General features: G+C 49.7%; 2 protein-coding genes across 2 annotated transcripts in view; one reads left to right on the top strand and one right to left on the bottom strand.

Annotated features, from left to right (window-relative positions):
• MED17 (mediator complex subunit 17) overlaps positions 1-1,566 on the top strand; it is a 20,284-nt gene extending 18,718 nt beyond the window's left edge. Inside the window, exon 12 of the mRNA XM_015410278.1 lies at positions 1,556-1,566. Coding sequence (XP_015265764.1) covers positions 1,556-1,566 — 11 coding nt within the window. The remainder of the gene's footprint in view (positions 1-1,555) is intronic.
• Positions 1,567-2,217: 651 nt separating this feature from the next.
• Positions 2,218-11,255, bottom strand: part of VSTM5 (V-set and transmembrane domain containing 5) — a 16,557-nt gene continuing 7,519 nt past the window's right edge. Inside the window, exons 2-4 of the mRNA XM_015410277.1 lie at positions 6,548-6,871; positions 5,369-5,506; positions 2,218-2,222 (exon numbers count right to left, since the gene is read on the bottom strand). Of these exons, the coding sequence (XP_015265763.1) occupies positions 2,218-2,222; positions 5,369-5,506; positions 6,548-6,871 (467 nt within the window). The remainder of the gene's footprint in view (positions 2,223-5,368; positions 5,507-6,547; positions 6,872-11,255) is intronic.

Genomic DNA, 11,255 nt, shown 5'->3' with positions numbered 1-11,255 from the left:
TTTTTTTCTTTTATTTTACCAGTGTGAGTGAACCGTGTAAGTAACAGGGCCAACTGGAGATTGCATAATGGCTAACAGTGGTGTCAATTAGATCCTCACTCTGGGTGCTTTTCGTATGAAGTGTATCCTGCCTCCACCGCCTCCAAAGGCACTCAGATTTGCTTCCTGATGAGATCTGCCCACCCACCCCCCACCCCCGAAGGTGATTTTAAGTTAGTGGCTTTTAGACGGCAGGAGCTGGCCCACTGGCTGCAGGAAAATACCACCCTGGGCTCCGTTTCATTGTCAATTAGATCCTCACTCCGGGTGCTTTTCGTATGAAGTGTATCCTGCCTCCACTGCCTCCAAAGGCACTCAGATTTGTGTAAAAGGGAATGGGTTGCTTCCTGATGAGATCTACCCATCCCTCCGCCCCCGAAGTTGATTTTTAAGTTAGTGGCTTTTAGACAGCAGGAGCTGGCCCACTGGCTGCGGGAAAATACCACCCTGGGCTCCGTTTCATGTGACACGTCACAAGCGAGCATAACACCTCTCATCTTGCAAGCTGTTGTGTAACTTCTGCATGTAGCACTATAATCCAGATGTGGGGGGGTAACTAAGTACCTTATTAAAGAAGTCAGACTTTCCAAGGGTCAGTCTAGATAAATACCTGATTGTTTTTATCATTCACTGTCCCATATTCCTAGCTATCCTCCATTCCTGCAGCCCGTGTTTCCTTTTTAAAGGGTGGTTTGTTACGCAGCTGTCCTCCCCCGGTGCTCACGCTTGCTCTGCAGGCGGCGTTTTTAGAATTCCGAATGGGCTAGGGCAGTATTTCTACCCTTGGTCGGTTTATTCAACCTTCGTGTATCCATTAATTTGAGTTAGCATAGCAGGTGGAAACCTCCTCTGAATCTCCCAGGTGAGCTGTCGTCTTCCTGTTTCTCTGACATGTCAGGTACGCAGCTCGACTGGTGGATTCACTCACTGATCTTTGAGAGGCCTAGGGTATTGTTCAGTGGTCTCCCTCTGATTCTACCTGATATCTGTTTAAAAGACATCTGGTGCTCACTCTTGCTGTGCAGGCGGCCTTTTTAGAGTTCCGAATGGGCTAGGGCAGTATTTCTATTCTTGGTCGGTTTATTCAACCTTCCTGTATCCATTAATTTGAGTTAGCATAGCAGGTGGAAACCTCCTCTCTGGATCTCCCAGGTGAGCTGTCGTCTTCCTGTTTCTCTGACATGTCAGGTACGCAGCTCGACTGGGGGATTCACTCGCTGGTCTTTGAGAGGCCTAGGGTATTGTTCAGTGGTCTCCCTCTGATTCTACCTGATATCTGTTTAAAAGACATGATACAGTTTGGTGTTCAAATCCATGACGTTGGAGCATATTTGGCCTTTTCAGTTGCCTTGGGCAAAGCAGACCTTTAATGTCCTCCAAAGCATGCGGTGTATCCCCCCTTTCCTGCTTCTCTATAATAAAATATGCTCATTTTGTATAGAGGGTATTGAGATTGTGCCCACGTTTTTACACCTGTGAAAAATAAACAGGATGTTCGTTTTTGTCTGCGTCCCAGTGCGGAACTGAAAGGTGAGTTGACTATGTGTTTCTCCAGTAATAAAACTAAGACCAGTTCTACAAACAAGCCACCTCATCTGTAGTACCTCTTTGATGTGAAGCATAACTGTGACCATTAATAGCATGCTGCCTTTGTCAATGTTCACAATTTCAGTAAACAGATGCAGCATTTAAAAGACTGTGACCTCTTCTGCTGTCGACTCATATCCTCTTGATAGCATCAAAACTGTGTCTTGAGAACACACAGGCTGCATTTCTCCTTGTGCATCCACACCCTCCAAAAACAACACAAGATTTCCATCTTCGGACACATTCCTTATAAATAACGGCTCTGAAACAGCAGCAGCCCTCAAGCTCTGTGTGGACCAGTCTTCCAGCTAAGGTGCCTCCCACCTCACCCCGTCCAAAGTATACAAAAATCTCTTTTATGTTTTGGGTTCCTCTCCCACCCACCCTTCACCAGCGTTTTCTGAGGTAGAAAATTTGACTTTTTCGTACATTCAAAGAGTTCTTTGCTAACATCCTATCATTTGTAGCTCAGTCTCTTCAGTCGAACTCTCTGAAAATGAAAGGAGATTATTTATTATTGGGGGGAGGGATCAATTGTGTAAAGGAGACATTTTAGAATTAACATAGTCATGGCTGCTAGGGGAGAACTTCCTAACCTGAGAAACATACCAAGAATCACTAAGTGCAGGCTTGGAGCTGCGTACTCTCTTGGGACTGTGCATACTCTTCGCTACCCATCCTTGCTCTCCTTTGCTCTGAAATCTACCAATGTACGGAATGGCTGGGCTTCCAATAGATTCAGGTGGGTAGCCATGGCTGCGGTCACACGGGCAGGAAAATGTGGGTGGGAAGCATGGCTGTTTGCCCCGGGGCAAAATAACGTGCGGTTGCATGAGCAGATATCCCGTGGAGGTCCCGTGGTAGTGGGGAGGTGCCGATCACACCATAATCCTGCGGCGCGGCAAAGAAGCGGCGCGCCGCAGCAAACAGGTGGGTTTTTCCCCTGTACACCGACGTGTGCGCATGCCCCGTTGGGTGCTTGTGCGCATCCCGAGGACACTTGGAAAAAACCACACCTTTTTGCGAGGGGACATGGGCAGGCGCCAGATGCCATGGGATTCCACCAGAAACGCGATCACGCACCCGCCCTTGCCCCGCGGTTTTTACCACGCATCTTCGGAGTGAAGCCTTGGGTGAGCCATGGGAACTCTACGCTTCCCAGATGTGGCGGTGAGATTGCGCCCGGTAAATCCGCATATCTTCTGTCTCTCTAGCGTGCCTAATGCTCCGTGTGACCACAGTCCTAGTTGTGCAACAGTGGAATCAGCTGCCTAGGGAGGTGGTGAGCTCCCCCTCACTGTGGTCTTTAAGCAGCAGCTGGACATACACTTGTCAGGGATGCTCTAGGCTGATCCTGCATTGAGCAGGAGGTTGGACTAGATGGCCTGTATGGCCCTACTCCATGATTCTATGATTCTAGTTCACACTCAGGCTGCAGCGTCCTGCAGGGACATGGAAGGTAGGGTTGCCAGGTCCCCTTGGTTTGCCAGTGGGGGGATTTAGGAGGTGTTCCGTTGTGTGGTGACACTCTGCCTTTTGGGCAAAAATCTAATTTTTTGGGCCTGAATCATAGCGTTTTGCCCAAAATGCAGAGCATTGCTTCGCAACATCCCAATGTAATGATGTCACTTCCCCATGACCATCACATTGAGGTTGTTGCTGTGTGATGTTCCGGTTTGGGGGTGGAGCTTCCCCACCAGCCAGCTGGCTGGCAGTGAAGTCCAAAAAAATCAGAGGAAGCCCCACCGAGACAGGGAGTCTGACAACCCTAATGGAAAGCCATGTAGCGAGAGAGGACAAAGTGAGAGACAGAGGAGGGGTCAGAGGGCAGCTCCCAGGATAAGACAAAGAGAGGCATCCTATTCAAGGAGATAACACCTAAACACCCTTAGAGTGATGTAGTGCCCTCCAAATGCCCAGGCATGCTGAGTCACTGACTCCAACAGGGAAAACCATAAGAGCATAAGAAGAGCCCTGCTGGATCAGACCAGTGGTCCATCCAATCCAGCATTTGTCTCACTCAGTGGCTGACCAGTTACTTTGGAGGCCCAATCACAGGGCATGGAAACCAAGGCCTTCCCCTGGTGCTGCCTCCTGGCACTGTTATTACTCCTTTCCCCTCCCCACAACAGACACCCTGTAAGGTAGGCGGGGCTGAGAGAGCTCTTGACAGAAAGTGCTCTTTTTCAAGAACAGCTCTTATCAGAACTATGGCTTGCCCAAGGTCATCCAGCAGCTGCAAGTGGAGGAGTGGGGAATCAAACCCGGTTCTCCCAGACTAGAGTCCGTGCAGTTAACCACTACACCAAACTGGCTCCCCGCTATCTAACTTCAACAGCTTCTCATCCCAACCCATGAAAGAATTCTAGGCTAGGATCTCTTCCTAGTTTTGAATATATGGGAGTTAATTTAAGGGCCAATTCACATGGGAAAGTAGCTGTGATGTCCGACCTGGAGTCCGAAGAGGCACAACGCAGGAAAGGTTGGACCGTGTGATATTTTTGTCATATACCCTGGCCCTTATTTGTTTTATTTTTAATATAGAATATTTCCATGACGCCTCTTCAGACTCCTGCTCGAGGCAGCTTACCCTTAGAAACCGTAGTATAAAACTCAAGCCATTAAAAAGACAAGCAGCATAAAATGATCCATAAAACAGAGCAGACCATTACAAGGCTGATAACATGCAACCTCAATTAAGAGCCTGGGTGAAAAGTAGGGATGCCAGCTTCCAGGTGGGGCCTGGGGGGAGCCCCTGGGATTACAGCTCATCTCCAGACTACAGAGACTAGTTGTTCCCCTGGAGGAAACGGATGCTCTGGAGGGTGGACTCTATGGTATTGTACTCCACTGAGGCCCCTCCGCTCCCCAGGCCTTGTCTCCCCAGGATCCACCCCCAAAGTCTCCAGGAGTTTCCCAACCTGGAACTGGCAACCTTGTGCCCCATCCCCTACCAGTGGCCGGGGGGAACAGGCAACCCTAGTAAAAAGATGTGTTTTAGCGTGGCACCTAAAAGAAAGTAAAGCAGGTGCCAGGCGAGCCTCAGCGGGGAGGGCATTTCAAAGGCAAGGTGCCACCACAGAAAATGCCCTGTCTTTAGTCACCACGCCATCAGGAGGTCCACCAGTGGGGCCAGGACATTAGAAGCCCCCCCCAAGCACCAAGATGACAGAGCATCACTTGCCCCAGAGTCCCTATCTATACCTTGTGGCTAATAGCCACTGATGGACCTCTGCTCCATATGCTTATCTAGCGTGGCACCTAAAAGAAAGTAAAGCAGGTGCCAGGCGAGCCTCAGCGGGGAGGGCATTTCAAAGGCAAGGTGCCACCACAGAAAATGCCCTGTCTTTAGTCACCACCCACCTCACCTCTGAAGGCTGTGGCAAAGAAAGCAGGGCCTGAGAGGCAGCTCTGAAAGTGGCAGGCTGACACATCGGCCATTTCTCCACCTGAGTCCTCAGCTCTATAAGAGGCATGTTAATACTCTGCGTCCTAGAATTCTTGTAAGGACGGATGATTGAAAGTAGACTGTACAGCATCTGCAATGTTATTGTATAGACAAGAGCTTCCTGGAGTTGCTAGGTCTCCAGCTGTGGCCCCGAGATCGAACTATCGTGAGGATAAAATGAAGGAGAGAACCCCGTATGCCACCCTGAGCAATTTGGAGGAAGGGTGGGGTAAAATGTTTTAAATAAGGGGAGGACATTCTGTGCTGGGCTGCTTGTGTCCCTGCAAACCTTACCCGTCAGCGGGTGCCTCTCCTTCTGAAGCAGGTGCAGGGATTTGTTGCACAGCCACATGAGGCAGATGAGGATGGAGGACACAGCAGTGAGGAATGCAAAGAAGACGGCCACAAAGTGCAAGTCCTCATAGCGGATCTCTGCAGAGGGAGGAGAAAGACGGCACTTCTGAGAGGCGTTTGCATTTCAAAGCTTACAAAGAAACCAAGCCCAGTTCAGCTGGGTAATCTTGTGACATGAAGAAGAAAAAGAAAATATTGCCCTTTACCCGAAGAAGTCTCAGAGGTGCTTACAATCTCCTTTCCCTTCCCCTCCCTACAACAGGCACCCTCTGAGGTAGGCGGGGCTGAGAGAGCTCTTTCAGAGAACAGCTCTGAAAGAACTTGTGACTGACCCAAGGGCACACCAGCAGCTGCATGTGGAGGAGTGGGGAATCAACCCCGGTTCTCCCAGATTAGAGTCTGCGCTCCTAACCACTATACCAAACTGGTCTTTGGACTTCTGAATTTCCCCCATTACTTTCCTCTCTCTCAGGCCTTCTGTATACAGGCAGTAGAATCCAGAGGTACAGAATGGACTGTGCCTCTTCAGAACATGGCAGGCTGGGGAGTCATTTTGAAAAGTTCACCACACACAAAAAAATTCCCCACAAACAGAAAACCGGCACAGCAGGGAAAGGGGTGGGAGGTAGAACCTCTCCCTTTTCGCTCCACTAAGTTTTTGCTGCAGGGAGATCGTGTGTATGTGCGTTAGGCTTGCCAGTCTCCAGATGGGGCCTGGGGATCTCCCAGAATTATAATTGATCTCTAGACTTAGGAGCAGTGTTCCCTCTAAGCTGAGTTAGTGTGAGCTAGCTCACAGTTTTTTAGCCTCCAGCTCACACATTTTCATCTTAGCTCAGGAAGGAGGGCTCCAGAGCAGACTAATTTACGCAGGAGCCAAATTGCTCGCTCACAACTTGAATGCCAGTAGCTCACGAAGTAGAATTTTTGCTCACAGGACTCCACAGCTTAGAGGGAACATTGCTTAGGAGACCAGTCCCCTTGGAGAAAACATCTGCCTTGGTGGGTAGACTTGACGCCGTTATGCCCAGCTGAGGCCCTTCCCCCTCCCCAAACCCCACCCCCAAATCTCCAGAAATCTCCCAGCCTGGAGTTGGCAACCCAAGAAGTCATCCGTACCAGAAACATTCAGTAAAATGGTGCCGTAGATGGTTGTTCCAAACTCTTCCGTGACTGTGACCAAGTAGTAGCCCGAATCCCTCATTGCCACGTTCAGAATCTGTAGAGAACCATTGCTGTAAACGTTCACTCTGTCCCTGTAACTGCTGGAGATGTTGGTGTAAGTCCCCGGTTTCCACTCGGCGATTTTGGTCGTGCCCCATTTGGCTGTGTGCTTCCACTCGATGACGGGGACCCCCTTGCAGGTATAGGCGACCGACAGCAAAATATTCTTTGCCACTGTGGCGTTTAGACTGGGTTGCGAGACGTGCAATGAAACTTCTCCTGGAGCAAAAAATAATTATTATTATCAATGTTGCAGTCATTCTTCTTGTAAGTCTAGGGTTGGCCAACTTCCACGTGAGGCGTGGAGACCTCCTGGAATGACAGTTGCTTCCCAGACAGCACAGAACAGTCCTAGAGAAAACAGCTGCTCTGGAGGGCGAACTCTATGGCAGTGTACCCTTCTGAGGTATCGCCTCTCCACAAACCCCGCCCTCCCCGGGCTCTGCCCCCAAATCTCCAGGAATCTCCCATCCTGGAGCTGGCAATCCTATGTAAGGCCAAAGCAGAAGTGAGCCTGCAGATCTATGATGAGGACTGTCCCAAGATTTGGATACTGATCTTTTACTCTTTTTGAAGAACTACTGCAAGACGTGCAGATTCCCCTGACGAATTTTAGGGGATTTTTGGAAATTTATCTGCGTAATAAAAATAAAAGGCATTTTCCCCCCTGGTTTTCGCACCGTCAGCCCTAGCCCTATTTTTTTTATCTCCCATGATTCTGAGGGGCAGCAGATGGGGCACTGGGACTGGGGATTAACCCTGCCCCCATTTTCTCAGTCACCTGAAAAATTTATTTCTGTTGTGAGGGGGAAATTCAGGTACCCATTTGGGGCCTGTATGTTTGCCCTGAGGAAACAGGGTACAGCTTGTTGCAGTTTTGAACAATCTGTTTCAGTTTAGAAAGTTGGCTGGGGATTGTCAAGAATTTTAAAGGAATTTTCCAGCTAGTTCTAGCTAAATGTCACTGTTCTCTGATTTTCTGCAAGCGTCAGACATCCCCCCCAGGTGGTGGCTGGAGATCTCCTGGGATTAGAACTGATCTCCAGGCAACAGAGATCGGTTCCCCTGGAGAAAATGGCCGCTTTATACGGCGGACTCTATGGCATTATGACCTATTGAAGTCCCTCCCCTCCTCAAACCCCATCCTCTTCAGGCTCCACCCTTCGAATCTCCAGGTATTTCCCAATCCAGAGCTAGTAACCCTACTCACGCCGGCAGTTACTCTTCAAGGGAGGGTTGCCAGGTCCCTCCAGGTCCCTCCTGGCAACTGGTGGGGGATGGAGGGACTTACTAGGAGCAGGAGGGAGAAGAAGAAGAGAAGAGATTGGATTTGTACCCCACCCTTCACTACCCAAGGAAGTCTCAGAGCGGCTTACAAACTCCTTTCCTTTCCCCTCCCCACAACAGACACCCTGTGAGGTAGGTGGGGCTGAGAGAACTCTTGACAGAAACTGGTCTTTTTCAAGGACAGCTCTTATCAGAGCTATGGCTTGCCCAAGGTCATCCAGCAGGTGCCAGTGGAGGAGTGGGGAATCAAACCCGGTTCTCCCAGATTAGAGTCCGCGCACTTAACCACTACACCAAACTGGCTCAGACTACATCGCTGGTGATGTGATGTCATCACTTCCAACGTGTACCGGAAGTGGCATCACTGTTGTTGCAACGCTCTGGTATTTGGGCAAAAACAGCTTCTGGTATTAGGGTTGCCATTCCCCAGTTGGGGGTGGGGGATTGTTGGTTTTGTGGACTCCTGCCTACCGCCGTCCAGCTGGCCGGCAGGAGGAAATCCCCCCCCCCAGCAGCATTGCATGATGTGCCTGCATCACCCAGAAGTGATACGGGCACACCAGGGGTGACGCTCTGGCTTTTGGGCAAAACTCTATGGTTTGAGGGGATATTACCACAGTTTTGCCTAAAAACCAGAGCTCTGTCCCCTGATATGCCTACATTACGTCTGGGTGATGTAGGCATGACACATGGGGTGCGTTCAGACGGGGGCTTTCTGCCGGCATAAACGCGATCACACTTACCTCCATTTTGCGGTTCCCATCGTTGTACGCCGGGTCACATGCTGCGGGCGTCGGCGTTTAAAAAACAACAACAACAACACACAGTTTGAGCATGTGCATAGGCAGCCATTCACAGAATGGCGATCTTTGCGCATGCTCAACCCCCCCCATTACATTTAAACTTTAAAGGTAAGGACTTACCTTTAAAGTTTAAAGCCCAACCTGGCCTCCCTGTAGTCCCGGACTCCTCTGGATAGTTAAAGGAAGGTTTTGGGGGTTTTTTTAAACGGATGCTCAGGGCGAAGCTTTGGCCGAGCGCATATCGCTCAGTTAAAAAAAAATGACGGGGGAAAACCGGAAGCTTCAGGCTTCCGAAGGAAATGGCTAGGCATCGGTGGAGAGCGATCAGACGCCGGGGTACATCGGAAGCCACCGTTGCACTCAGGATACCACCACTTGGGACCTAGTGGCAGAGTGCAACGGTGTAAAGGGCTTTATACCGGTTAGGGACAGGAGGCAGATGTTCCCCGTCTGAACGCCGGTGAGTACACCGGTTGGAACCGGCACCCTAACTGATGTAAAGCCCCCGTCTGAACGCACCCATGGTGTCACTTCTGGTGACGGTGGCACTTCGTGGGCGATGCTTCCGACTCCCGGATCATCCCCCTACCCCCCTGCTGGTGTCTCTGACCTGGCAACCCAATCTACCATAGCCATAGCCCAAACACTGGAGTGTGGCTGTGATGTCACCAACCTGATGATGTCACTTCCAGCGTCTTTAGCCTGGGCGACAGATGCCAGCGATGTAGCCTAGACTGCCCACCCTCTCCTGGTAAATCCCCTGCCAGCCATCTGATAGGGGGCAGGGCCTGAAAGTGGGGGATCTCCCACCTCCACCAGGGGGCTGCCAACTGCTCAGGCCTGTTAATTAGCTCACATCCTTCCGCTGTGAATCTGGTATGGGAGGGAGAGCTCATTCTCACCCTAGGACTAACTATGCCTTTGTAGAACCTAAGTATTTTAAATTTTGGAATATTGTAAAGATGCGCTTCTTTTTTTGTACAACTGGTGTAAGGACCATAAGAATGAACTGAACTGAACTTGAACCTAAGTAAGTGAGACAGGTAGTCAGCTTTGTTATTCCATGCATTTACAGTGCCACTGAACTATACCCCTTGTTTTTAACATCTTTTCTTGAATTTCTTCAATAAAGCCTTCTTTTGCTTCATGGTGTGTGTTACTCAGGGAGTTTTGGAGACCAAACCCGGATAAAGTAGGGTTGCCAACCTCCATGTGGTGGCTGGAGATCTCCGACTATTACAACTGATCTCCAGGCAACAGAGATCAGTTCCCCTGGAGGAAATGGCCACCTTGGAAGGTGGGCTCTATGGCATTATGCCCCACTGAAGCCCCTCCCCTTCCACAAACCACCTTCCTCAAGACATACCCCAGAATCTCCAGGTATTTCCCAAACTGGATCTGGCAACCCTAGCACCAAAGGAGGGTCAGCCTTGACAGGAGTTTCCGTATTTTAACAAGTTTTCTTTTAATTTTTTTAGACTACAGCCCCCGGGCCCCCCCCCCACTCCACTCACCAACCCTGTGTAACTCACTGCACTCGCAATATTTTACAGTTGTTTCGATATGGAATGAGGAGTTCTGTCGCTTGCCAGAAGAGCTGTAGCAATTCCGGATGAAGCAAAGGGCAAGCCTTTCTTGCGAACTGTGAGCAAAATAAGAGGTATGAGAAACGTCATACCCTGTCTTCCTCCCCAGCGAGGCCCTACAGTTGCCAACCTCCAGGTGGTGGCTGGAGATCTCCCACTTTTACAACTGATCTCCAGGCAACAGAGAACAGTCCACCTGGAGAAAATGGCCACTTCAAGAGCTGGAAGTACTCACCCAATCGAGCTATACAGTTAAGCGCATATTCAGAGGCTTTAAAAAGTTTTCGTGAAAGTAAACAAACAGGGAAAAGATGGCGGGGAAGAGGGACAGAGACAAAGAGAAACTTTTAAAAACAAAACCAGAGTCCCCGAGACCGGAACCAACCAGTGAGACGACCAAGGCGATGGCTGAGGTCATGCACCCTCTACTTGAACAGCTCAATGTCTTTAAAGAGCAGATGTCGGTGGTAACAGCGAATATAACAGCGCAGCAAAAGCAGCTTGCAGTTGTAACAACAAGCATCACTGCTCAACAAACGCAAATAACGGACTTGATCCCAGTAATGAAGCAGGATGCAGAGAAAGTAAAGGAAATGGCTGAGACAGCGCAGAAAGTGAGGAAGAAAGTGCAAAAATTGGAAAAGAAAACTGTTTCTTTGGAAGATCAGATGCTGCAAGCCTCCCCCTGCACTTCCTGGGAAATTTTTACCCTCCCCCGTGCCTCCTGTGAACAAAGTCACTTCATTTGAAATGTGGACCAATTCCACACTGACATTTTTGTCAGTCGTTTTTCCCTGTTGCTTTGTGTCCCCTCCCCCTTTCCACATGTGTTTTGCTCAGGGCTTTTTTTGTAGAAAAAGCCCAGCAGGAACTCATTAGCATAATAGGCCACACCCAACAGCAGAAACCTATTAGCATATTAGGCCA

Source organism: Gekko japonicus, unplaced genomic scaffold (assembly GCF_001447785.1).
Source record: "Gekko japonicus isolate JY-2015 unplaced genomic scaffold, Gekko_japonicus_V1.1 scaffold1306, whole genome shotgun sequence".
NCBI classification, from domain to species: Eukaryota; Metazoa; Chordata; class Lepidosauria; order Squamata; family Gekkonidae; genus Gekko; species Gekko japonicus.
The sequence above is the reverse complement of the archived record's forward strand: the minus strand, read 5'-3'. Positions and strand labels throughout refer to the sequence as shown.